This window comes from Phytophthora infestans, genomic scaffold (genome assembly GCF_000142945.1).
Source record: "Phytophthora infestans T30-4 supercont1.5 genomic scaffold, whole genome shotgun sequence".
Lineage (NCBI taxonomy): Eukaryota > Oomycota > Peronosporomycetes > Peronosporales > Peronosporaceae > Phytophthora > Phytophthora infestans.
In genome coordinates this window covers 275,736-301,846 of record NW_003303754.1, presented here as the reverse complement: position 1 = coordinate 301,846, position 26,111 = coordinate 275,736, and the positions used below count along the sequence as shown (strand labels likewise).

Here is a 26,111-nt window from a genome sequence, read left to right as displayed (position 1 = left end):
GCAGTTCTTCTCTGGCGCGATGGGTTCATCACATCCGCTGCAGACACGAAGCAGCTTCATCGCGTGACATTTGCCGAAGACGCTGTAGTCTTCGTTTATGTCGCTTGAGACGAGCACGCTCACTGATGCGTGGTAACTTCCTTACAGAGTACAAGGCTGAGAATTGAGGAGCTACAAGTGTGCTTTGTCGTCTTCTGGACGGAGATACAGTCGAGTCGTCCACGAGTGCAAGATCCTATTCACCAAACACTGCAGGTCTAAACCAGGTTGCAGTGTCCGAAACACTGTCGTAGTAGTATGGCTGACCAGACACCGGGTCCAGTATTTTACGATATCGGCGCGTGATTAGCTGGAGAAGCATCTTACGCGCTGCGAATCGTCGGTACAGCGCTTGAATCGTGCGTGCGGCGGATTCCTCGTTGTGGAATTTCTCTGGTCTCAACGTGACTGCTACTCGTCGACGTCCCTGGGCTGGATTTTGATGACGGTCAGCCGTAGATCCAAGTTCGTCGTCGGCCTCATTAAGCAGAAGTCGGGGTTTCTCCCAGGACGTTTCCTTAGTAGTGGCGCTGTAGTAATAGAACCTCCCGGCCGTGGCGTCCCAGAGTTTCTTGATACTCGAACGCAGAATACGACGCATGAGCTCACGACCTCGATGGCATCGGTACGCGTGCTGAACGATCCGAGCAGCTTCATCGTGTGTCATGGTAGCAAACCTGGCCAGTCGTTGGATCTCGACTGGGTCATTCAGATCGTATCGCTTGCAGAGTAATGGCGGCGGATCCCACAACTTTGGTGGCAACTCCTTTTTGTTTGCCAATTTTCCCATGTGATACACGCGCTCCTTCTGTGCTTTTCGTATCGATCACACAGCAAGTTTAAGACCAAACGTCGAGCTTGAAGACCTCGCCACACTGCTTGCAGTTTGATAGCTGCTTCGACAGGTGTGAGCGGAGGGAATAATTGCGGCGAAGCGTCCACCACTACTACCAGCAGCATCCGTGTGCAAAACGACGCTCTTCCCCGCCGAAACCCCCTGCCTGCGCAGATTATTGTTTCTGCTCCACTATCAAAATGGCTGCTCCTTTCGTGTCCGGATAATGCCCGGATACCGGTTGCGTGTGGTGGTCCAAGTTGGAGCTAGCCGGATGATACAGCCGAATTATTTTGCCGATTTAGCCGAATTGCCGATCGGCAAAAAAATCAGTTTAGCCGAATTGCCGTGATAAAGCCGCGGCAAAATCCAACCCTGCGTCTTCATCCACGAAATAGTTTGTGCTCTCTACGTTGTTCTTCGTCTATCCAGCCTTGCTTTACGTGTGATGCATGGAGAGGCCAGTTGGCTGCTTTAAATCCCATCCGAGCTATCTCAGCTCTCTCCAACGCGCTTGTAATGCCATTTTCTGAGGCAGCGATTTGTGTCGCCAACTTCTGGGGAAGATTCGAAATGAGCAGATGGCGTGAGATCACACCTCCAGTTCCTTATCAAACTGTAGTGTGCACCACAATATTCCTGTATCTCTTAATTTTTTTAAAGAAATTCTCAGTTAAAGACACTGCTCATCTCTGCACGGATACACAGGAAGTATGCGGGAAAATGCCTTACCCTCATTTACTTTAAAGTCACATGGGACCATATGTTAATCAATTTTACTTTTCTAATCATGTCTTATACAGCTTAATCATTACGTCATATCGTGTCTTTAACTTCTCCGTCCCACCAATTTGTACGAATTTCGTTTTGTGTGTAACACACGCAGAATGTTACAATGATCCCATTCGCTGATATCGTGCTTCTTCCAATGATTTGATGACATTTTCCTCTGATATGATCTATATCGACTTAACAACCAATAACACCTCATGTAATTGAGCGTCTATTAGCGAATGTTACACACGTCGATCGTGATTACGTTGATGTGTATTGGATCATCATATCGGAATGAGCATTTTCTGCAAGTTTTGTCAATTTCGCTAATTAACATATACATTCCGAAAAATAACAGAATTCCCACCAAGTATTAGTCCACATTCATGGCGATATTTACTTGCTCGCTGTTATGAAGCCACTAAAAATAAAGCGAATAGCACGCTGACTCAAGCTTTCGAATAAGGGTACTTATGCTTTCATCAAGCTCATATTGGTAATGCGGCTTTTAAAAAACCAAACTTTTAATAAATTGGTGGGATGGAGAAGTACAACGTCTCGCGCTAGGTGGTGGTGGTGTAATGTATGCTGATAACTAGTATAGCAACGTGACCTTTGATGGCGACTGTGAGCGTTGTGATGCTGATGAGTAGCGACGGGGTGGCAAAAGTGTCTAACCAGCATGTCCGTAGTGGGCGAGGGGACGCCACGAGTACGCCCGCCAAATTCCAGGAATTAAATGACTGGGTAGAGGTCACTAATCAGCAGCGAACGGTACCTCATGTGCATTGTTTTCTGCGGAATTTGGTGTATAAAACGGCTTATGCACATAAAAAAAATAAGAATACTTAATTTTACTGACAATTAGAGCTGTGAGCTGGGTCAAAATGTTTATATTTTGGAAATAACTGAATTTAACCTCTAATTGTCAGTAACCATAATAAAAATCCGAGCTCCTCCCTTATTGGATCTGTACCAAAACTATCGTACACCATATCAAAGTAGCCATCCTTTATTTTAGTTTTGGATTAGACATCGAGGGCCACATACTGAAAATTCTAAAACAGGCGAGCTTAAGGCAGGTGGTGGTGGCGGACCACCAGCGCCCAGAGCGACAAAAGGGTAGCGGCGACGACAAGAGAGATAGAAATAAGGACGGGGGGCCGGCAAAGTTTAAAATAGCGAGGGGGGTGTCAGCAGGCGGACGGAGCCTCAAGGGCTGTGGTGGCGTACTTGGCAGAGCGGGTGGAGGACTGCCCGTTGGGTGAATGCCTGCAGGTGGAGCTCGGAAGGGCGGTCTCCGGTGGTCCCGTCGAGAAATCCACCACCAGCGGCGATGATGCCACCGCCACACCCCGTGCGGACCCCGCGAGAGCTGGTGCACCCTACCGACACTGCGGGAAGCCTGCTGTCTGCTGGCAGCCCACATATGTTGCACCCAGGGCCATGCGGCCAAGTTCGGATGCTGACCCAGCTGCCGATGTGGAACATGATGCCGAGTAGTTGCGTGGATGAATTATACACTACTACAAAACTGCAGTGCATATTAAAAACGAAAACGATGTTTTCTTCTCATACGGAAAGTGAACAGTATTGTCACGAGCCTCTTGAAATGCCGTTACCAGGTTGCCCTCGTTTTGTCAATAGAAATAAAAAATCGCATACTTTCATTCTATTTGACCAGTGCAATCATTTCAGTACAAATGACTCGATAAGCCCTTATCAAAATTGATGATGGCAAGAAAAGACCCAAGAGCTGGTGTCGAGTTTGCCCAAAAAACCTATAAGGAAATTACGATTGTTTTTTTTAAAAAAATCCTTTATTCAAGAGCTAACAATGTAACCTTCGGTGGTTACCAATATTCAAAGCAATTTGCTGCCTCATTTCCAGCTGTCGAGCTCCTTTTGTAACGGGGTACAATCCAGTGTGCCCCATGTTACATAAAGAGTGACCCGGCACTCTTGTGAACACCTGGTACACGGTACCAGGTGCTCTCGGAACCAGTCAGTGCATGACTACTTAGCTCCACTATAGGTAATCTCTAGTTTGTATGAGACCCAAGCTTATCTTACTTATAAATACATCAGTCTTAAATCTACTATTCTAAGTAGCAAACCGTTCCCTTTGAGGCCGGGAACACGTGGACTAACGTTCACTCGGGTATTTAATACCCTTAAGCCTCTGTGCAAGGTGCTGTGTGACCCCGTCACACTTGGTAGCACTCGTAGTCAATCCAGCACCATCGCGGGTAGATTGAACTACCTGAATCCTCTGTGCGCTCAACATTTGAGCCAAGATGGACCGAAGCGAGTTTCCTCGCTTGAACGACTCACAGTACGAGTCTGTTCGGAAGATGGGAGGCATCTTTGGACAAGATGTCCTTCGCAGCTTGGCGGCGGCGACGCCTGTCTAGAACAAGAACGCGTGATTGCGTTTGAGACCTACGAGCGTGGTCTCATCGCTCACGTCCGCGGGAGTTTAGAGGCCTCGATGGCCGCTCCCCAGGCAACCAGGCCTAAGCCGGTGTGTCTGAAGGTCCCCGCGTTTGAGGGGAAGGAAGGAGAGAACCTTCACTTCTGGGTCCGTGAGGTGGAGATCGCCATGAAGGCGGGTCTCATCTCGGACGAGCCAGTTCGGGTGGCGTTTGCCCTGTCCAACCTTGGTGGACGTGCCAAGCACTGGGCATACACCAAGGAGACGACATCTCCTGGATGCTTTGCATCCTGGGCTCAGCTGTGTGAGCAGCTTCGATCCGCGTTCCTACCGGCGAACAACGAGTTCCGCCAGCGCTCACGCTTTCTCGCGTGTAAGCAAGGTAAACGTGAGCTGCAGGAGTACGCGCAAGAGATGCGCACGTTGATGGCATCTCTGGCAGGGAATCCTCTGCCTGAAGACGTCAAGACTACAGTCTTCATGGACGGCCTGAAGGTCGGTCCTGTTCGCACCCAGCTATTCCGGGTGCAAGCGACAACTATGAAGGAGGCGATTCGAATCGCCCTCCAAGAAGAGTACAGCCACAAGCAGGCTGGTACTCCTCGGGAAGAGGAACATCGCCACGATGAGAATGGCGTTCCTCCGGAGGCGGAGCATCGCAGCAATGACGCTGTTGCTCCTGCTGTCACGCAGCCCGTTGATACCGGTGCGTACAGCGAGCCCGAGCCCATGGACTTAAGCTCAGCCGAGAGCTTGGTCCGTTGCTATGGATGCGGCGGACATGAACACTACCAGCGTGTGTGTGTCCCTCGATAGACCTCGGAAAGAAGACAGCCCGTGGGCCCCAAGTCCGGTGGCGCAGGCCACGGCCAGGTGGACGAAGACTCCCCGGCCACCAGTAGAGGCAGTATGCCCTACTGAAGAGCGCTAAGCCTTCGTGATGGGTGTGCAGATTGTGCGCACCACGGGACTTAGCCCAGAGAGACGTGCTTCTCTCAAACCGGTGAAGGGCAGTGATGGGCTGCTGGTAGTACACTCGATGTACGGGGGCACGGTACCCCTTGAACGTTTGATGAGCTCTGGGGTGTTGTTACGCCGCCGAAATGTCGCTTGACATAGCGACATAGCGACATCCGACTGCACGCTATGTCAGAGTGGCGGCCGTGGGCTGGTCCTTGGTGGACTAGCCTTTGGTACGGTGAAGGAAGTACCAATGGTCCTCAACGGACTTGAAGGTTTCGGCTCAATGAGCTCGCGCACCGCGGTGTCGCTCGCAGTTCTCGCCATGAACAACATGGCTGTGCCGAACATAAGGCACAGCCCGGACTTTGGTGTGGCAAGGCTGAGAAGGGCCTACCAGTTCAGGTCTATGATGGAGCATTGGTGAGTCATGTTCCCACCTCCGTCATGCCTGGGTCGTCTGATACAGACCACCAGGACGCAAAAGCGTCACGGAGCTGTCAACGCGCCGACAGCTCTGCGTACAGCAAGACCATGCTCCGCTGCGGCAATGCCACGGGCGTGGGTCTTTTGCCCGGCGTGTGAGCCTGCTACACCAGCAGCGTCCGACGCCGAAGGTCGTCGCGCCGTACGGGCTTCGATAATGGTTATGCCTTTAAGCGCTAACCAGGTGGGTAACGTAGGGCCACACGCAGTCGCCCAAACTATAACAGAAGAGGAAGGCATGACCATGCGTCCTGTGTGGGTAACACAGTGCCACACGAGGTCTCGAGTGCCTCTGATGTCGTCAACGGGACATCACGACGTGGGTAACGAAGTGCACGTCGCGTCAGCCGCCGCAAGTCGGGTCTGAACCTTGTTCAGGCCGACGTCGCTTCAAGCGACTCGGAGTCCAGGGACCGGACTCCTCTGACTCGGTCGGTGGACACCAACTCTGGCCGGTGTGTGTGCGGGTCTGCCACGCCAGCTGATCCCAACACCGAAGGTCGTCGCGCCGCATGCGCTTCGACAGTGGTGGTGCCGAAGGGCATTCACCAGGTGGGTAACATAGGTCCACATTGCGGGTAACAAGTTCCGCAAGCAGCGAAGCTGCTTAAGGAGACCGACACTCGGTGCTCCGAGTGTGGGTAACAAAGTTCCACGCAAGGTCACTCAGACCATAACTGATCAGGAAGTCACTGTATGCGCTTCCGGTGTGGGTAACAGAGTTTCACACCCAATGCGGGTAACATAGCTCCGCACACAGAGCCATTGGCTCGAGGCGCGAGGTTGTCTTGGCCTCGCCAGACGTGAGCAACTCGCTCGACGTCAAGTCGCGCAGACTCAAACTACTGACGCGAAGGCTCGATGCCTTCGGTCGACACGGCCGACGCGGACGTCCAACCGACGCCGTGCACAGGGCGGAGAGCCGTCGCGCCTGCCAGTGGCTATTAGAAGCCACGAGAGACTCAGTAGTATCGAGGCTTCGAGAAGTGGGGGAGAGGCTCGGAAATACCTTTCCTCCCTGACTTTCCAAGAGGCAGGTAGCCGTCGTGCTGTCAGTGGCTATCACAAGCCACGAGAGACTCAATAGTCTCGAGTGTAAGTGGGGAAGAGGCTCGGAAATACCTTTCCTCCCTGGTCTTGAGGTAAGACCAAGTACCTTACGGAACCAGGCGTCGATGTACATCGACTGCAGGCTGGAGGCGAACAGCCGGGCTAGAGCTGCGGTAGCTCTAGCCGAACAAGACATAGTGGCGAAGAAAGTCACTGGCGCAAAGTGCCTTGGAATCGGTGAGCGAATCAGCAGTGTTGGGGTTGCAAGCAACCACACACGAGGCGAAGCGCGGGCCTAGTGCAATCAACGCACTGGTCCCTTGGTCATGAACGACCTGTAGAGTAGGGTGAACGGAACGTCTCACCCGCCGACAAAGCGGTTGCGGTACGTGATGTACGCAACGCGCTGGGTATAATGGGTCGTGGAGCCATTACCCAAGTGTGGTGCACGAGTGCACACACAACTGACCAGGTGGTGGTCGAGGCAAGGCACGCAGTCGTAATTGGTGCCGCACCGAGCGTGCCACCGTGGTGATGGCAGCTTGCCTCACCATGGGTTGGTACCCGTGAGTACTCGGTGTCAATGCCAGACACCAACGCCGCAGTGGCATGGTGGCGAGATATGCCCCACCACGGTCGGGTACCATCAAGTTACATGGTGTCTGTGACAGACACTGGTATAGGTGCAAAGGATATGCACCATACCACGACCCGATGCGCTTTGGACGCTGTGAGTCAACGCACGTACCGTGCATCGGCACTGGCTGCTGTCGAGCAGCCTGCCAGGAGTTCCACGTAATGAACTTGTCGTGCATGACACACATGAAGTGCACGGAGTACTTATGGTAGCTGTGGTACGTGTCGTACACAGCGTACCTCGTGTACGGTCCCATGGACCTGTACACTGTGCTTGCACGTGCGCCGTGCATGATGTGAGCACTGGCCATGAATCCGTTCAGGCGACAGCACAGCAGAAGCTGCTGCCGCCAAACATGGCAACGTAGTGGTGGGCGTACCGCACCAAAGGTTAGTACCGTACGATACATGGTGTCGATGGGAGACACCTACACCACGGTTGTGTACCGTCACGGTACACGGTGTCGATGAAAACCACCTACGCGCCGTTGGTATGTTGACCAAGACGCGAAGAGAGCTTGGCAGAAGCTCAAGCCATGGCTCGAGGTGAGCGGAGAGCTCTCTCTAGTGCTGGGGAAGGTGTTGCCCTTCTCGGTGTCGCCCCTCGCGGGCGACACCATGCTCCGGACGCGTTTGCGAGGACTGTCGTGTCCTCTGGTGCGAACTGTGGGCGAATGCCACACGTTCGGATGCTATTGCACCCTGTGCCAAAGCACTGTGCGCGCGCTAGCGCAGGCGCTAATGCAGCTCTGAGTGTAGGCTTTGCGGCCAACACAGTTGTAAGCATAGGGATGCAAATCCCAGTGGGCTTTGGGAGCACAAGTCACTGTGGGTGTGACTGAGAGCCGCGCCAGTCTCGTGGCTGCTCAGTGTGAGAATTCACCTTTTGGTGTTTTAATTCTCTCACTTCTGATTGGAGAATCAGTTGTGATTGGAGAATCAGGTGATTCCCAGCTAAGTGGGGGAGGATGTAACGGGGTACAATCCAGTGTGCCCCATGTTACATAATGAGTGACCCGGCACTCTTGTGGACACCTGGTACACGGTACCAGGTGCTCTTGGAACCAGTCAGTGCATGACTACTTAGCTCCACTATAGGTAACCTCTAGTTTGTATGAGACCCAAGCTTATCTTACTTATAAATACATCAGTCTTAAATCTACTCTTCTAAATAGCAAACCGTTCCATTTGAGGCCGGGAACACGTGGACTAACGTTCACTCGGGTATTTAATACCCTTAAGCACTTCCTCTGTGCAAGGTGCTGTGTGACGCCGTCACACCTTTAGTACCATGTAATATAACCGTAACTTGCGGTGTTTCGATTTAAGGTCTGAATTGATGAAAAATCCGGCGTAATGTTGATTGGAAAGTGACCTAACTTGTCTTGAAACTGTCACTCTTCTAGAAAATAGGCCCTGGTTAAGAACGCAAGCCCCTTAGTGGTTTTGCTGGACGCGGTAGACTAGACCCTTTACTTTCTCTTCAAAATGTCTTTTTATAATCACGTCATCATCCAGGTAAAACTGCACGCTCACTTCCTGCCACGCCTTATGCACCGGTTTAGTCCAGTCGATGACGGGGAGACTTTCAACCCGCAGCTTCCCAGTGTGTAGTCGATGACCTCCGCACTTCTTCCGGCAGCACTCAGGTGTGCACATTCTCCAACTCGTAATTGGTCGAAATGCTAGTCGAGCCTTGCACCCCGTACTATGGTAGATGCTGCAGCGAAACACAATCTTGAGGTGTAAACTTCACGCTCTGGAGTAATCGAAGCCCATACGATTTTTTTGTTGTTTTGGGGTATCTCTTCTTTGCTGATTTGCTCGAGGGTCTTTGGGGGGTCGGAGGGTCGCGACTCACATCATTGTGCCTCGCCATGGCGTCTTCACGTCGCTAGGATGCAATTTGGGTAGTGAAGTTTGACTTTGCCATCACACCGAGCTAACTTTGCGTAGATATTATGCTTGGGGGGGGCTAAAGATATAAACTGGCTGCGTCATGCACAGCTTCAGAGCTATAAGTGGGATCTGGAATTGCGCTGTACGGGCAAATACATCCAAATTCGCCGAATGCCTCTGCTGACTCGCGATATGTCGCTCCTGCATTTGTGGTGAAGTGCTTTTCAAGAAAAAAGAAGACGTAAAGTGGCTGTTGGGCACTGTTCTAAATTAATGACACTGTTCTAAATTAATGAAACTGTGGATAGGGATCACGAATCAGGACGGAAGCTGTAGCAATTTGGCCGGGGGCGGCGAGGCCAACTAGGATCCAAGTGAAGATTGCAAGATCCGAGATGAGCGAGCGGGAGATCGCAATCCAGGCCAGAGATGTAAGCTCCTCCGGATTCAGGTGTACTCGTGCCAGACATATTCCCGGTCGAGGGTATCCCTGATCGGGGTAGGGGGGGGGGTCCGGTGCTGATACAGCTGGAGAGGTGGACCAAGGAGAGAAAGGGTAAGTGGCCAGACCTGGCAAATGATTTAGTGAATAGAGGACAGAGAGGATAAAGATCCAGGCTGGTGTAAACTTCTCTTTGAATCAGAGCTCATTTTGCACAGTTTTACGCAAGTGGCTTTGTGCCCTCAAGAATTGGAGCTACATTGGCCGTGCGAGCTTGGTGAAGTTTGAGAATAGCATATCTAGTATTGGTCAGATCCTACCACGTAGTGAAGTTTCCTAATACACGTGCAGATTCGTAAGGTTAACCGGATTTACCACTTGGCCGGGCATACCGAAGAGGCTTTCAACTCTCTATAGGAAGCGGCCAGTACGACGAAAAGGAGCTCAAAGGCGAGGCAAGCCTACGGTCAGATCGCAGATCAAGACCGCCAGATCGTACAGTACAAGCTCGAAGGACTCGCTTGTGATCTGGACCCTGCCTCGAACGTAGAGTAAAGATCTCCCACTCTTTCTCTACCTCACCCTCGTCTCGCCAAGACTCTCTAGCTTCCGCCACTTGAACTTCTCTGCAGCTATCATAGGAGTAAGACCCCCCTACCGAGGGGTACACAAGGTTAGAAAAGTTCGGCAGATCACGGATCATTGGGGGACCTCGGCGTTTGGGTACTGGTGGGAAGTTGGACCCAGCATTCTCGCGACTTTGCTGATCCCGATACACCACAAATTTACTAAATTCGCTGAAGACCGCTACTGAGCTCACTGAATTTGCTGAATATCATTCAAGGAATCACTGAGTATTGCCACATATACATATATATTTATACATGTAGCACGAAACCACTTCCTCAAGTACTTCATATCAAGTACGATCTGTACATCAGATCTGTTAAAATGACGACCCGTTAGCACGCAAGACCCACCAGCCGAGCAGATCCGTATACCCGACAGCAAAACAATGGTTTGCTCGCGCGAACACTTTACTATCTTTGAGAAAAAAATACCCTTCGGCGCCACCTAGCCAACCCCAGCCTTTAACACCTCAATCTCCAGCAGTGGGTTGCCGCATGCCGCAGGAAAAGCGTATGCATTTCCAAGGTGGAAAAGATACTGAATCGACTGCACGCCTAAAGGGTACGTGAAAAAGAAACATAGGCCTCATGATACATCTATCGAGCTCGGGCTTCTAGCATTCGTCCATATTCAACATGTAGGAGCTCTATTATCTGACGATGCTCTTCAACCTTAGGTGTACTCGTCAGCAAGCAGTTCATTCCACTGTCTTGGGTTCAGCGGTCTAGCTCGTCACGCAATAACGCTACATCGAATGCATCATGAAGCGATCTGTAAAACTGAGTGTTTGGACAGCAACGCAGCTGCTCGACCAACACAATATTAAATTGTTCTTATAAAATCACTACATGTATAATGTTTCTAAAAAGGATTTGTGACCAATTTTCCATTTCTTGTTTTATTTTTATTTATGAAGATGAATAGGTTCAAAACTCATGTACAGTGCGGGTGGTAATTATACTGCCATCAAGTATTTTCGCGAAATTTTAACCAATAATACCCCTTCAAACGGACCGCTGGAACCAATAGAAAGCCCACACCGAGACAAAGCGAATGGCGGTTTGTTCACTCGATTTCAATGAAAACTCATTATGTTATCGGCAGAAATGTAAAAGAGATTTTTATTATTAATCATATTATGATCAATACTAGTTCTCTCTATTTTACGATGGCTACATGTACTTTGCAAACCTTGGGACTCAGATATCAGCTCGCTGCGTCTATGACCAACGCCGTCTGCCGCATGCGTGTGAGACCGCCATTTTGGGTGCATTGGCCAGTTCGTAGTTCGTACTTGGCAACCATTCAGCAAAAGGCAACGATAGTGGCAAGCTAGCATCTGCAAGATGCCTGGAAACGAACACGCCCTAGGAGGACACGTCGAATGGGAAGAGCCAGAGGAAGAGGCTTGCGGACTCGACGAGCCCCAAAGTAACCTCAGGAAGAGGTCTGAAAACGATGACACATTGGCTGCAACGCTTCAAGCTGCGTGTGTGAACGGCGATATGGCTTCTATACGGAGCTTACTGGCGCGTGGAGCTGATATTGACGCAAAAGATGAAAATGGCGACACATCGTTGGTCTGCGCGGCTGAAAATGGGCATACGAGAATTGTCAAAAAGCTGCTGAAAATGGGTGCATCGATCGACATGGCTAACACCGATGGGTGGACAGCTCTTATGCGTGCTTCAGAAGAGGGGTATCCCAAGGTAGTTAAGTTGCTCTTAGAGAACGGAGCAGAAGTCGACAAGCTGGGGACAGACGGAGCTACAGCTTTGCTTCTCGCTTGCCAAGACGGGAGCACTAAGACAGTTCGAGCGCTTCTCAAGTTCTCAAGCATGGCGCATCAGTGAACTTGGTTGACGAAGAGGGGGGCAGTTCTCTTCTAGTTGCAGCCGTTAATGGACATGCAGAGGTGTCTAAACTGCTGATAAAACACAATGCGAGTATTGATCTGGGTAACAACAAAGGCTGGACAGCGTTGATGAATGCTAGTTTAAATGGCTACATTGGCGTTGTTATTACCCTGCTGGATAAAACTGTACCCATTAACCAGAAAAACCTCGGCGGATGGACTGCTCTCCAAACTGCTTGTGAAGGCGGAAACCTTGACGTGGTGAAGTTGCTCTGGACCGTGGTGCGCTAATGGCTACAGTTGACGAGGGTGGAGACAGTCCACTGATTACAGCAGCCGAAAATGGTCACACTGATGTGAATCTCCTTCTGGAGTGTGGTATTTTTGTAGATTTGGTCAATTTCAGTGGATGGACTGCGCTTCTGAGTGCTGCGGAGAAGAACCACAAAGACGTAGTGGATTTGTTACTGCAAAGAGGAGCAAACATCGACAAGCTAGCGATGGGCAGGAACACGGCACTTATGAAGCTAGCATTTAATGACGAAATAACCAAGATGGCGCTGCAAAAACCAAGATACATTCCACTTTTTATTTATCGAACATGCTACCAGTAGAATTCCTCCACTGGACTGCCGTCCGCATCCAATAGGCTAATTTGCAGGAACATGTCGCTCTTGGGTGACCCCAGTCCGCCCACTTCGTCCGGCAGTACCAACGGGTAGCTGCACATCTCGCAGTTTCTGTTTCCAGCGTACAGCGTCAACGGGATCACCGCGGATCCAATAAGATCGTCGTGGCCCGGACGGCTGCGGTCAAACACTTGTGCGACAAGGAACTCGTTCTCCCACTCTTCCACCTCAAATTCAAACTTCTCGGGTGGTGTCCAGTGTGGATCAAGGCTGCTCTCGACGCACGAGCTCTTCTTGGTTGTGTCCCCCAGTGTGAAGACCACGTACGCGCTGCTCTTGCCGCCCACCTCGTTCGTCGCTGCCACTAGGTCGTGGCACTTATAGAGCACTATTTTCACCGAGAACGTGTCCTCCCTCATTCTGTGTGTCCAATGTAGTTGTGAAGTACAGTGAAGCGATCATGCGATCGAGCAAAAGACGACTGTAGTGTCGTTGGCAAGAGTCCGACCACCGAGATGTCAATTGAAGTTTTGCTTTTGTGACAAATTATGAAAGTCCTTTTACCCCGTAAGTCAGTAGCCGTTGTCTTGTCATATCTTATACATAAGCTAATTCATGTTGAGTGCGAAGCTCCCTCTGACTATCGGCGTTATCGTCTTCGATGGGTGTCGAATTTTCTGTACTAATCCTGTCCTATCTGTCCTACAAAATCCTAAAATACGTCGTAAATTACTGGCATAGATTGCAAAATGTATCCTAAAAAGGTTCTAAATCCGGAAAAATATTGCAATCCTAATACTGTCCAAAATTAAAAACCGGTATTTTAGTCGGAAATTTAGGACATATCATAAAACCTATTTTGAGTCAAACTTGGGATTGAGGTTTTTAAAAGTTAACGGGAACCAATCATGCAGAAACACATAGCTGTTTTAATTTTTATTGTCACTTGACAACTTTGTCTATGGAGCACAAGAACTACCGCTTCTGCAAGAAGCGCACCGTCCCGGAGACAGGAACAACCTATTTCAGCTGCGTGAAGTTCCGGACTGGGTGTCCAGCACGTCTTGTAGTCAAGAAGGGGGGCACTATCATCGAAAAAAATATTCACCGCTGCGACCAAGAAATTTTAGAAGAAGTCGCAGACGTACGCCACGACATGTCTTTGGAGCTGCAAGATCGCGCCATTAAAGACTTCGCTGTTGCACCTGGTGTTCTGTAAGTATTTTGTGCGAACGTGGACAAAGAGGTTCGACACGTCGCTGTGGAACGTGAGCCAGATGCGGCGCAACAATGTGAGCATGATAAATCGGACTAATAACCCGCTGGAGAAGTACAATCGCGATTTGCTGCTCGCATTGGTGCGCCACATCCAAGTATTCTCGTCTTCATTGAAGCTGCAAAGGCAGAGGCACATTCCTACATAAAATTGCTGGACGACATCAAGCATGGTCGACAGAGCGCTCCTGCTCATGCGCGGTCTGTGGACGTTGAAGTCCCCGGGGAATACATGGCGTTTGAGTAGCATTCTGCATTCTGTAAGCCATAAGATATCTCTCGTTGGCATGGGTAGTGTAGCCTTACAACTTTCGTATTTGTCATAACTGTCCTAACTGTCCTAACGATCCTATAACCCATGCCGAAGTTTTGTGCCAATACCGTAATTTATGACAGTAGGTATTAGGACAAGTTAGGACGTTTAGGACGCTTTTAGTACGGAAAAACTTCTTCCTCTTCGATGGCGTCGTACAGCAAGATTACGTGGGTGTCACCTCGTATCTGGAGCAGCTCCCGACTGTCTGTGATCAGCCTGTCAAATTCCTCACCATATCATTGAAGCCATGGCCTCTACACAGCAGAAACTCGCTGGGCTTCGGAATGCCGCTGTATGCCACGCACGGATTCGAAGACGTCACGGAGCACATTGACATTCTCGTCATCTCCGGGGGCTCTCCTGGTCGCTTGATGAAGCAAGAACACGAGGCATTCATGACGTTTCTGAAGGGGGTCGCGGAAACGGCGACGTATGTGTTGACTGTGTGTACCGGTTCGGCTATTCTGAGGGCGACAGGGCTGTTAGATGGCAAAAGGGCGACTACCAACAAAATGGCGTATCAGAGCGTCGTGGGGGCGCATCCGACGATCAGTGGGTCCATAAGGCGCGCTGGGTCCAAGACGGCACGATCTGGACGAGCTCTGGTGTCACGGCGGGCATGGATATGGCACACGCATTTATGGCGTCTACGTACGGCCAGGATGCAGCGGAAAAAATGGCGTGCTACATGGAAAACGTGCCCAACGTTGATCCTCATGACGACCCGTTTGCCGCTATGTAGCTGTGCGAGAAGCTGTGAAGATGCGACGCTTCTCGCGAGTTGATAAACTGATCACTATTGCTGAATACAGTCACATGATAGTCGGGTGCATGATTAGTCCACTAAAATAGTGAGGGTGGGTGGTTTTAGAGCAAAATTCGCCGGATGCAGGACATGCAGGACGATGGAAAAGCCTCGTTTATATTCCAAGTAAGACCGAGCTCCCACTTGTCTCACTTCTGAAGAATTTGAAGAACGAGGGGGCATGCTCAGGGCTGATAGACGTAGCGATCGCAACCGACGGCGCCGGCGATGGCTCGCAATTGCCTTAGAGCATCTCCACCGGTGGGGCTCTATATCTATATAGCGACTGAAGAGCTCAAATTGATAACTACTGGGGTTTCACCAGGCGTCTCTATCGCCAATTTTTTAGCTACCGGGGGGTTTCGGTCGCTATTTCGGACGCCATAGCGACTGAAATCTATAGGAGGTTGGATCACTTGCAAACGAACAATGCCTCGAGGAAAAGCTTGGTCGGACAAGGAAGACGCCGCCCTGTGCACGGTGTGGTGCGCTACCCAATCGCAGGGGCCGATCAGAGGGCGGACAACCTTTGGACGCTAATCTTGCAGTCATACTGTACGATAGTACCAGGATGCTTGTGCGGCGATACTTCGCCGCACAAGCATCTCATTAGCCGCAGTGAAGTCTCTGTCGACATTTGCAGCCTTGCCGGGCTGTGAACCGCCGTGTTTTCTCTTTTTCGGTGCGCGAGGGGTCAAAAGTAGCGAGCAGACGTACGCCTCTTCCTCGTCGTCAAGAGCTTCTCGCAGAAGACGATTTCTCCACATAGCGACAGATTGGTGAGTGATGCCTCTCGGTGTCTATCGCTAAAAACATTCCGGCCAATCGGAAGGCAACGAGTCTATAGATATAGCGACACACCGGTGGAGATGCTCTTAGTGTTGCAGGAGGAGGAGGAAAGAGCCGTCGAACGCAGCAGTCTCGCTTAAGACTGGACTGGAATCTGGAGATGGAACGGCTCTTGTACGAGGGAGAGTTTAAAGTTTAAACTCTCCCGTTTAAATTAAACGTACGTACCGAATGTCGTCTGCCTCTTTTGAGCGACTGTGTGGCTTGCTCGTTGGCCCTCGTCCTGCCTGCGGGGAGATGTGCAGTCTGCAGGATGCCGAATGTTCCGGCATCCCACCTGTTTTGGCAGGATGTCCCACTCCAGTTCCCGCCGGACGGCAGGACAAATCCGCGGCGCTGATTGGTGGAGAGGCCAAGATCCTGCTGGATCCGGCGGATCTAGCAGGTGGATTATTGTCTTCAGCAAAACGATATAAGACCGTAATAATTGGTTTCGACTTATTTTTCCGATCAGTATCTTGTGCAAGACTAATTATCAGAAGCTAACCAGGCAGTTGCCGACTACTTGTAGGTGCTTCGACGATGGCACAGGCGTATCAACAAGCTGGTCGGCTAACTACATATAGCTATTAATAATAATCCGTACGCGTGAGCATGTTTGGCGACAGTCTGTCGGACAGATTCAAGTAATACATCCATGAACCTCTTTTTTGCGGTTGCCGGCTACTACTAACTTACTAGTAGACTACTATTAGTACATGAAGTAGTAGTACCATCTTCGCTGGCGTTCCTTTTTTGTTTTACGAAGTATATTACGTCAATGGAGGACATCCAGAATAAGCACTAACACACAGGCAGCCTCACCGCATATCCGACAAATGTGGCAGCGTCGTCTTATAAGTTATGAGTACCCGACCGACTTGAAGTAGACGAAGAAGTGGTCGCTCTCCAGCCACTTACTTTTTTAAAAGTCTTTGCGATGGTAACTCCGAGTTCCACAAGTTAAACTCCTGATTTCTCCGCCTTTGTAGAACTTCGGAGACAGTACATCTTTCATGGCAAGCGCGCAGCCTTGAGAATGTGCTGGTTAAGAGACATACAGACATTAGTACGGAGTCCGTAACGGACGTGTGAGCTGCTTATGATAAGCCTTATCGTCTCGATCCACGCCTGACTTGCGGAAGTGCGGTCCCCGTAGCTGCAAGTTGCATTATTACTACAACTGTATCCGAAAAACACAAGTCGAAGTTATGCGATGGGCACTTTCAGCAGCCAATCATGAAAGAACAATTGGTGATGTGACATCACTGATGTCGGGCAACGTCAGACCATAACTACAACTTGAATTGCGGACACCGAGGTGATGGCCTCATTTCCAGTGGAAAATTTCCACTGACCCCATTCAGGGCTGTCCTTTTTAAACATGGAGGGCAGTCTGAGACCAAGATGATGAGACCACGCATGCACCGGTACCTTCGAATCTCCTCGTTTCTCGTGCAACTTCCATCGATCATTCGCCAAATCGACAGGTAAACACGAACTCGGAGACTTTGACTTGATTATTGCTCGAGTCATGAATTCGCGCCTCTCGAACAAACGGGCTGCGAGTCGCATGCCGAAAAATAAATTGGTGCTGCAATTATTGCAATAAGAAAGCACCAATTATATATTGGAGACTTTCTGGAGAGGAAGATCAATTATTTATTTTCGCTCCCGTTGTAGCACCAATAATCTATTGGGCGGTGTTTAATTGGCCATACATTCTTTGATACTGGTGCCCTCGCTGTGTACCAATTTTGCTGCACCAATAATCTATTTTTTGAGCTGAGGAAGTTCAATAATCTATTTTGGTCTAGTCAGCTCTCTAACCCAATTATTTATTTTCTGCTTTGATTAGCAATAGATAAAAATGCAATATTCGGCATCCCTGGCTGCGACCCCGTCATCCAGAATCCTTGACCGCGTTCGCGAGGACGCGACCGACTTGGCGTTGTTAGGCACAGTCACAACGCATGATTGGAAACAGCTCAGCGACAAGAACGGCACGCAGATGTACGAGATGACGGGCGAGTCCCTTTCGAACAAGGTGAGCACCGTTCAAACCTTCGGCAAGGGCGGGGGTGGCCACCCGTCCGAGTTCTATCTGGTCCGAGCTGCGACCACGGTCCAAGCTGACGTCAACACCATGCTAGACGTGCTACGAACCAGCACGTATGAGGATTTCCGAGTTGTCATGAAGAAAATCTTTGCGAAACAGTTCGAAAGTGGCGCCATCGTGGACTCCTTAAGCTGTATGACGCCCCTCCCATACACACCAAGTCTGGACAGTAATGGGGTGCAAAAGGGATGGCAAACCTTCAGTGATGACGACAGATACAGCGCCAATTGGATCACTCTAAGAGGCTTTAACAAGCTAGGAGGGCTAGACGGCCACCGAGACTTCACTATGGTCTGCTACCAGGACGTGTTCGAGCGAGCGTATATTAGTGATAAACTAACTCGCGTAGGACGCAGAGTTGCGCGAGATTCTCGAAGACTTCAACCGATGACGGGGTCTAGACTTATTGGAGTGCACACGCTTTCCAGCATGAATTTCAGGGATATCCCGGAGCTGCCCAAGTCTTCCAAGACCGACCGTCTTCATTTCCGGAATTCAGGTGTAGTTGTCGAGGAATTATTGGACGAAGATGCCAACGGGCCCATGGTTCGTTTGAGCTTACTACTGTCGCTGATGCCGTCGAAACTTATTCTGAAAGAAGTCTCCCAGAGCCCACGTATGCGTGTGGCGCTGGCTGCGGGGCACGAAGTCGCTAAGAAATACCGTAAATGGCTACAAACACTCGTTTTGGGCGTAAGTCACTTTGCAGAGGCAGCCAAACCTGCTGTGACTATGCAACATCCAAGCAAGATGACGTGGATGGAGAGCGATACCTGTTTCCTGTGCCTCAAGACGTTCCGTGCGTACCGAAGACGACACCACTGTCGCTTCTGTGGTGAAGCCGTGTGTGGTTCCTGCTCCGGATTCGTGAACATGACATCGTTCGACGTCAACTATGATGGCAGTGAAGCTAGCTCCGACAGTATTATAGTTGGCCATCGCCTATTGGATCAACGTATGGCCAGTGACGGAAGTGGAAGGAGTCGGAAGGGGAATGTATATGATACAGGCGGAGCTGAGACGGAGGAGCTAACCGAGACGCGCGGGTGTAACACGTGTATGTCAGAGCTGCAGATGAATCTGACCATGTCAAACCACGCTAGAAGTCAGCAGGATTCAAGTCGTAGCAACAGCAGCTTTTCTCAACTTGGAAACGCTCGAGTCAAGAACCGGCATGAGGACTGCAGCTACACCAGCATCTACGGTCCACCGCCTCCGGATAGCGACTTCGAACCGGACCAGGTGATGCCTATGCGTTCTGGAGAATACCAACCGTACCCGCAATACTCTGGTCAAAAGATGAGCTTTTCCACTATCAGCAGCAGCTCATACTCAGGTCTGTCACTCAATGAACGTGGAGTCTACTCGTCGACCAGCTCAGTAGAGTTCATGGGCAAACCACCAGCCACTTTGACCGCTATGAACTCGTATCCCACGCCACGCAGCTACTCGACGGACTCTTCAGTGAGCGCTTTTCTGGCTCGAGACCCCGACATCTTGTCACTCAACGGCTTGACATTCCCCCGAAAGTTCCGTGGCTTCCAGTTTGATTCCAGTTATGGGCGATGACGCGTCCGTCGACTACGTCTGCAAAGCCAACCGCGTGAGTTTCGCCACCACTGCCGCTACGAACGAAGGCAGCAACCACAGTCAGTTCAACTTCTTGAGCATGAATCCACAAGAGGTGCAAGCCACCGAGCAGCTCATTCGCGAGGTAAATGCACGAGGAAACCAGCGAATGACGGGTCGTCCTCCACTGCCCCAGTACCAGCAAGACTACGAACAGAGTCCTGTGGGGCTCGCGAACCAGAAAATCTACCACATGCCTCGGACAGAACGAGGTTTGTCCCCGCCGCACTCGCAAAAGTCGTCGTACTCATCCGGCAGCACACACAGCGACCTGATCCGATTGAACCCCGTTATCAATGCCCCACCAGAGTCGACGAGCGTAGGCTTCGTCGTGTTCAACAGCAATCAACAGACAAAGAGCGCAACAACCTCCAGCGATATGATACCGCTCCACTTCTGAAGTAATTAAAGGGATCTCCGCAGAAATTATCGATCCGCTAAAATGGCCTACGATTGCCAGAATTATATAAAAAAAATTATAAAGAAAACGAAACAAAGACGCAACTTACTCTCCACTTTTATCGTCGACATTCTGGTTCTCCTCTGGTAGCTCGGGTTGTCTTGACCCATCGCTTTTGTTCGACGTTTCCTCCGCTTCTTGGCCTGCTTCCTGTTGCTGCGCTCGGATCATATCCTGCTTTCTGGCTTGCTCCAGACACTCTTGCTGTTCTTGTTTCTCCTGCAGACGGCGTTGCTTTTTCCCTCTCAAGTCTCGTAAAAAACTCTCGAAAGCTTCCACGTCCGGGAAACTCTGTCCCGCGAACACGGAATTCGGATGCGAGAACTCCTCACCTCCGACGAAGAACGTGTATCCTGGCTGCTTCACGTCTTCTTCCTGCTGCTCTTCAGCGACATCCCCCAATTCCTCTTCACTTGTCGAGTCCGAGAAGTCGTCGTCACTGTCAATATCTGCAGTTTGAATCGCGAGCCCCTCCGTGCTCAACGCGATCGTGCGGTGGAGCAAATGTCGGTCACAAGTGATGAACAGGACGTGGCAGACGCTGTCAGCCGGCAAGTGGTTCACATCAACCGGGACACAACCTTCCACCACGGAGCCTGAGCTAGGGTCTTCAAGAGGTCGAGGAACGGACACTTCCTTCATCTCCTCTTGGCTACTATGAGCCTCTGCCTGAAGAGGAGCTTCTTCACTTGAGTTCTCGTCACGAAGTCTCGTGATCTGAGGGTCATAAATCGGCTCTTCGCTTCGAGCGTCTCCGAGTTCTCGCCAAATGAGCTGGAAGTAGCCATTTAAAAAAGCCTCACTACGTGGCAAGCGATACGTTACGCGCAAGACCTCGCTACGTTCATGAACGTGTCCCATGTTGCAGGCTTGGTCAGCCGAGAGATGCTCGCGTGTCGGCTCAAATGTAATGTAAAATTCACCAACTTGACGATTTTCTTCGTCTTGGTTGTCTGGAGCTTCACGTTTTGCTTTACCGATTAGTCGACGCACTTGCTCGTCTTGTAGCTGCGTCTTGCGTTCTCGTAGACGCTGGAGGGAGATACATCGACGAGTACGTGCCGTCTTGGGCGTCTTTGCGTCAGGTTCCCCATGGAGATTATCGACGATCTCCGCAGCGCTCATAAGCAGCTCTGGAGGCACCAAATCGATCGGGAAGAGACCGAATGCGTCGCGGGTCTGGATCTCGAATTGCGCTGGGTAATGCTGCAGTACGAACGCCACAAAGGCCAAATTCCCCGTCGCACAAGCTCGATGACAAGCTGTCCACCCTGCCGAGTTCTTCGCGCCGTTGACTTCACTCAAATCTTGACTGGAAGCTGTGGAACTCCAAGCTTCCGGTCGAGCATGTAGCAGTAGTTCCAAGGCGATCTGAAGCTGCTGAAGTTGCTGCCCGGACTCGAGTTCCGAGGCGACAACTGTATGTACAGCTTCTTCCAGCTCTAATTCCCACAAGGACGAGTCACTTGCATCGCTAGCGTCTCCCTCGTGGCTGTGCAGAATGGTTTTGAGCTGCTGAATGTCTCCATCCACCACGGAATCCACCAAGCCTGTCGACGTTGCAGCGCCCATGAGGTCCACAGGGTCTGGAGCGATTTACGAAACGACGCGAATCTTTTTTTGCCAAAAAAAAAGATCTGCTTGACATGGCTACATTCGAATAGATAGCTACATTGGTCAGTTGTTCAGGTGTATTTTACGTCGCGGCGGCTTCTTCCTGCGTACTGCTACGTTGAGCGATGGCTCTACGTCTTCGTTGTTTCTTGGTAAGTCCGTCGTGCGGCTGGCGCATCGCGTACTGGTAAAGTAAAAGCAGTGTCGCTGATCGGATACCTGCGATGCGACTGGCCGCGTGGATTGTGGCGGGCTGAGCTTGTTGCAGCTTCTCGCGCTCCTCGTTCGAGATCATGGGCAGCTCGGAGTAATCGACCCACTCGGGGATCTGTACGTGTTGCTTGTTGCGGAACACACGGATCTCTTGATGCTGTGCACGCAGCTGCGTTGCGTACAGACACTCGGTCTTCATAAACTCCTTGATCTCATCGGGTAAAGCGTCTGCGTGTTCGTAGCCAACTTGACGCCACAAACGCTCAATGTCCTGCGGGGTCACAGTCGAGAAGGCGAGGATTTGTGCAGCGCTACGCTTTACACCGTCTAAGCCGACTTTGACACCGTAGCGGTTCCACTCGTGCGGGTCACGCACAAACTCGTCCAGAGCTTGACGCGCGTACTCCATGGCTTTCTCCTTCCGTTCTAGCTTCTCCATTCGCTCACTGGGGATGCCAGCGCCATGTTCGAACGCCTTGCGAGTGAGTCGCAAGTCGGCATTATCCGCTCGTAGCAGAAGACGGAATTCCGACCGAGATGTGAACATTCGGTACGGCTCCGTCGTGCCTAATGAGATGAGATCGTCGATAAGAACACCTGTGAAGGCGTCGGCGCGGTCGAGAATCAATGGCTCCCGTCCCATAGCGCTTAAACCAGCGTTCATGCCAGCCACGACTCCTTGTGCTGCGGCTTCTTCGTACCCGGTCGTGCCATTGATCTGGCCAGCCAAGAACAGTCCAGAGAGTTTCTTTGTTTCAAGCGTAGGATGCAGCGATCGCGGGTCCACGTAGTCATACTCAACTGAGTATCCAGCGCGAATGATCTCCACTTTCTTCAGTCCCTTTATTGTGCGCAACAATTCGAGCTGTAGGTTTTCAGGTAGTGCAGTACTGATGCCGTTAGGGTACACAAGGTGCGTATTTAAACCCTCAGGCTCGAGCCAAAGCTGATGTCTCGAGCGATCAGCGAATCGAACAACCTTAACGTCGATCGACGGGCAGTACCGCGGACCTACGCCCTCGCCATCCCGTCCACCATCATACTGCGGTAGCATGTGCAGATTGTCACGTACAATACGATGACTGTCCTCGTTCGTGTAGGTAGCGTGACAGACGACCTGTTTATCTGCGAGTGGGACCTGTTTGTGCTCGTTCAGGAAGGAAAATGGCTTCGGCGGGTTGTCACTTGGCTGCACTTCAAGGTCTGAGTAGTCGATCGTGCGTCCATCAAGGCGAGGTGGCGTGCCGGTTTTCAAGCGACCAAGGGGAAATTTGCAACGCTCTAGTGTCTGCGCCAGACCAACTGCTGGAGGCTCAAGGCCAGCCGTGTCGCGCATGTGTCGTCCTGCCGGAATGCGAATATCGGGTCCTTGATAAATCATACCACGGAGGAACGTGCCCGTCGTAATAACCACCTGTGAAGCCTGAATCTCGCGACCTGAAGACGTCACTACGCCCTTCACGCGCTCCTCTACGTCGTCGTTACTCTGGTTTATCTTCTCCAACATGAGGTCGTCCACTCCATCTTCTACCAGCCAGAGATTCGGCAGTTCCTGTAGTGCTTTCTGTATTCCTTGCTGATACAAATCTCGATCCATCTGAGCTCGCGGGCCTCTCACCGCTGGCCCCTTGGCCGAATTGAGCATACGAAACTGGATACCGGCCGCGTCGGCCACCTGGCCCATGAGGCCACCCATTGCGTCCACTTCGCGCACTAAAGTACCTTTACCGACTCCACCAATGGACGGCTGTCAAGGTGCACACATTTTGGTGAGTTGGAACGGCTTCTAGAAACAGTAGTCAAGAATAGTGGACTGCCACCTACATTGCACGACATTTCGCCAATTGTTGCCAGCTTCTGCGTCACCAATGCGGTTTTAGCACCTGAGTAGCATTGCGCAGTTGTCATGAAAGAGGTGAACAGCTACAAAAATGCGGTTGGTAAATTAGAGTGGAGCATACCGGTTCGGGAGGCAGCTGCGGCAGCTTCGCAGCCCGCGTGTCCTCCGCCTACCACGACCACATCGAAGTGGGGAGGGGCGACAGCACTGCTCAACGCTCGCAGAGCAGCGCGACGCACGTAGGATGCTACGAAGGGCCGACGACGCGCCAACATGATGAATGGTGGTCGGAATGACACAAAAATGATGTGCACTAAATTTGTCCAAAGCTGTAAAAAAGAAACACACAGTTTTTCTTAGTAAACTCAAATCATCAATTATCTTGCATTTTGTAAGACCCAAGTTGAAGTGGCGATCATAACGAAGTGGCGATTAAGCCATGAGGTTTCTTACATGATGTAAGTAACCTCAAGGCGTTTGGCCGGCGCCAGTGACTCACTGGGTACACTACTGAGGAATCCTCAGTGAGGATCAAGGATGAGCTACAAGTCTCTGCCGTGTCATTTGTCATTTGTCATTTGGCGATTGGACTGGAAACGCATCGACTTGCTACAAGCGAGATAAAATGGTGTCATCTACGTATGGGTTGCCATCGCATTTTGCGCCCTGCTGGTAGCCTTCCTCGCCTTCACGTTCATTAAGATGTATCTGGACGGCCGAGAGCGAGGACAGCGTGAAGCACAAGGTGGGGGGCCGTATAGCAGCAGCAGTGACAATGAGGACGGGTACCTCGGGCTCAGGGTGTTCCGTGACAGCAGAGGCAACGACGCTGGTGGGCTTGAGTACGTGAGGGAAGAAGTCGACAAGGGTGGTGTTAAAAGCGGTGCTGCAGCCTTAGTCTAGCCTGCGAGATGTCAGGAAAATTCTGCTAACAACCAGTCAATACGGAAAACAACAACGTAGTTGGAAAACTAAATTGCCCTACTGTGTTTCTTGGTACGTCCAGGCTCTCCAGGCGCCAAGAAGCTCTTGGTCAGAATCTTTTTAGTACCTTGCAGCTCCGATTAGGTGTCTCTCGGCTTCCAATGCTATCTCCGCTGCCACAGCTGCCATTACCGACACAGCCACAACTAACCCCACTGTCGTCTCCATGCCGCCGCTCCAGAGTATAGTTGGCTCGATGACTTCGACGTCGTTGGTCTCCTCGTAGTCGAATTGCGCGTCGTGCCATCGTATGCTGCTGCTAGTGTCCACGGGTCTCCAGCCGCTGATCCTGCAGAAAGCAAGTACCGCCACGCTCATGCTGAAGCCCAGTGCAATCTCCAAGACCCAGTTCTCCATTGTCGTAGGGTCAGCAATTGGAGCAGTCGCATATTGTGCGACCGGTCGAAAGCAAGGCTGTTGGGCTAAAGTGTCTTCTTTCAGTAGTTGGTCCGTCACTTTCCCCTCAGAAGATGAATTAATATCCTGCTGGTCTTCCTGAAATGACTCATAACTTATGAGATCACCGCGTGTGCCGTTTATCGAAAAATGCGGTAACCATGAGTGTTCATTTTTAAAAATTGGCTTGGTTTTAATTTTAAGTAAACTGTTCGCTGTTCCGTTCACGTTAATGCGCCTCGACTCATGCTCGACGCCGTCGCTGTGATCTCGGTCGCCATATACACCGTAATGGCCACTGCGATCACGACACCCCCTGCCAGCTGCACGTCTTCGCCGCACAGTCCGCTGCTGAAGTGGCTCGGAAACGTTGCATAAACGCTAAGACCGTTCCTGTTCTCCGCAGCTCTCCGTGTGTTACTCGAAAGCTGCAGCCCTGTGCTTGAGGGTGTGCCCCGCAGCCAGCAGAGCAGCAGTACCGCCACATTAACGCCGATGCCCAAAATGATATCGGCCAGCCAGTTGTCTGCCATGTTGAGAAAAATTCCGATTGTGGGAATAACACATGTGTGCGTGGCCATGTGCCATACACAAGGCCGTCTCACGACTGACGATGAAGCCGCGTCGTTTGACACCATGGTGCATCAACTCCTGCCACCGCAGAATACAGTGGCTAAATACTACTAAATATTGTAGAGAGTATTTGCCCCCAGCGTTCTGCACACGTTGCACATGGCTGCAACCTCATTGCGACCAGCACTATCCTTCGGTCACCCGAAGAAATCTTAATTTAGCAATTGCTAAAAATGACGACATAATTTGCAGTGCTGCACGAGTATGTCGGGTTCTCTGGAGCAAAAGTTCTCTGGAGCAAAAGATAGTTGAAAAGGGATTCTGTAGCCATTGCAACGCCGTGCTTAATCCTCACTCGTTCTTCGGTTTGCTGCTAGAACTGGCTTTCGA

General features: G+C 51.0%; 9 protein-coding genes across 9 annotated transcripts; 3 read left to right on the top strand and 6 right to left on the bottom strand.

Annotated features, from left to right (window-relative positions):
- Positions 1-235: 235 nt before the first annotated feature.
- PITG_04044 (uncharacterized protein) lies at positions 236-829 on the bottom strand (the record flags this gene model as incomplete). The annotated part of the gene is made up of 2 exons (XM_002905714.1): positions 236-249; positions 307-829. 2 exons carry the CDS (start codon positions 827-829, stop codon positions 236-238), a joined length of 537 nt encoding a protein of 178 aa, XP_002905760.1.
- Positions 830-10,679: 9,850 nt separating this feature from the next.
- PITG_04043 (uncharacterized protein) lies at positions 10,680-12,038 on the top strand (the record flags this gene model as incomplete). The annotated part of the gene is made up of 3 exons (XM_002905713.1): positions 10,680-10,746; positions 11,215-11,244; positions 11,878-12,038. 3 exons carry the CDS (start codon positions 10,680-10,682, stop codon positions 12,036-12,038), a joined length of 258 nt encoding a protein of 85 aa, XP_002905759.1.
- A 606-nt stretch (positions 12,039-12,644) lies between these two features.
- On the bottom strand, positions 12,645-13,215 carry PITG_04042 (uncharacterized protein; the record flags this gene model as incomplete). The annotated part of the gene is made up of 1 exon (XM_002905712.1): positions 12,645-13,215. One exon carries the CDS (start codon positions 13,086-13,088, stop codon positions 12,645-12,647), a length of 444 nt encoding a protein of 147 aa, XP_002905758.1.
- Positions 13,216-14,544: 1,329 nt separating this feature from the next.
- Positions 14,545-15,002, top strand: PITG_04041 (uncharacterized protein; the record flags this gene model as incomplete). The annotated part of the gene is made up of 2 exons (XM_002905711.1): positions 14,545-14,703; positions 14,787-15,002. 2 exons carry the CDS (start codon positions 14,545-14,547, stop codon positions 15,000-15,002), a joined length of 375 nt encoding a protein of 124 aa, XP_002905757.1.
- Positions 15,003-15,613: 611 nt separating this feature from the next.
- Positions 15,614-17,368, bottom strand: PITG_04040 (uncharacterized protein; the record flags this gene model as incomplete). The annotated part of the gene is made up of 5 exons (XM_002905710.1): positions 15,614-15,718; positions 16,083-16,292; positions 16,402-16,470; positions 16,719-16,747; positions 17,278-17,368. The coding sequence occupies 5 exons, from the start codon at positions 17,366-17,368 to the stop codon at positions 15,614-15,616; spliced, it is 504 nt and encodes a 167-aa protein (XP_002905756.1).
- A 536-nt stretch (positions 17,369-17,904) lies between these two features.
- PITG_04039 (uncharacterized protein) lies at positions 17,905-20,041 on the top strand (the record flags this gene model as incomplete). The annotated part of the gene is made up of 3 exons (XM_002905709.1): positions 17,905-19,173; positions 19,255-19,546; positions 19,608-20,041. The coding sequence occupies 3 exons, from the start codon at positions 17,905-17,907 to the stop codon at positions 20,039-20,041; spliced, it is 1,995 nt and encodes a 664-aa protein (XP_002905755.1).
- A 227-nt stretch (positions 20,042-20,268) lies between these two features.
- Positions 20,269-21,673, bottom strand: PITG_04038 (uncharacterized protein; the record flags this gene model as incomplete). Its single annotated transcript, XM_002905708.1, has 3 exons — positions 20,269-20,282; positions 20,329-20,454; positions 20,515-21,673. 3 exons carry the CDS (start codon positions 21,671-21,673, stop codon positions 20,269-20,271), a joined length of 1,299 nt encoding a protein of 432 aa, XP_002905754.1.
- A 124-nt stretch (positions 21,674-21,797) lies between these two features.
- PITG_04037 (tRNA uridine 5-carboxymethylaminomethyl modification enzyme gidA) lies at positions 21,798-24,062 on the bottom strand (the record flags this gene model as incomplete). Its single annotated transcript, XM_002905707.1, has 3 exons — positions 21,798-23,675; positions 23,753-23,811; positions 23,890-24,062. 3 exons carry the CDS (start codon positions 24,041-24,043, stop codon positions 21,798-21,800), a joined length of 2,091 nt encoding a protein of 696 aa, XP_002905753.1.
- A 1,310-nt stretch (positions 24,063-25,372) lies between these two features.
- On the bottom strand, positions 25,373-25,681 carry PITG_04036 (uncharacterized protein; the record flags this gene model as incomplete). Its single annotated transcript, XM_002905706.1, has 1 exon — positions 25,373-25,681. The coding sequence occupies one exon, from the start codon at positions 25,679-25,681 to the stop codon at positions 25,373-25,375; it is 309 nt and encodes a 102-aa protein (XP_002905752.1).
- Between the last annotated feature and the right edge of the window lie 430 nt (positions 25,682-26,111).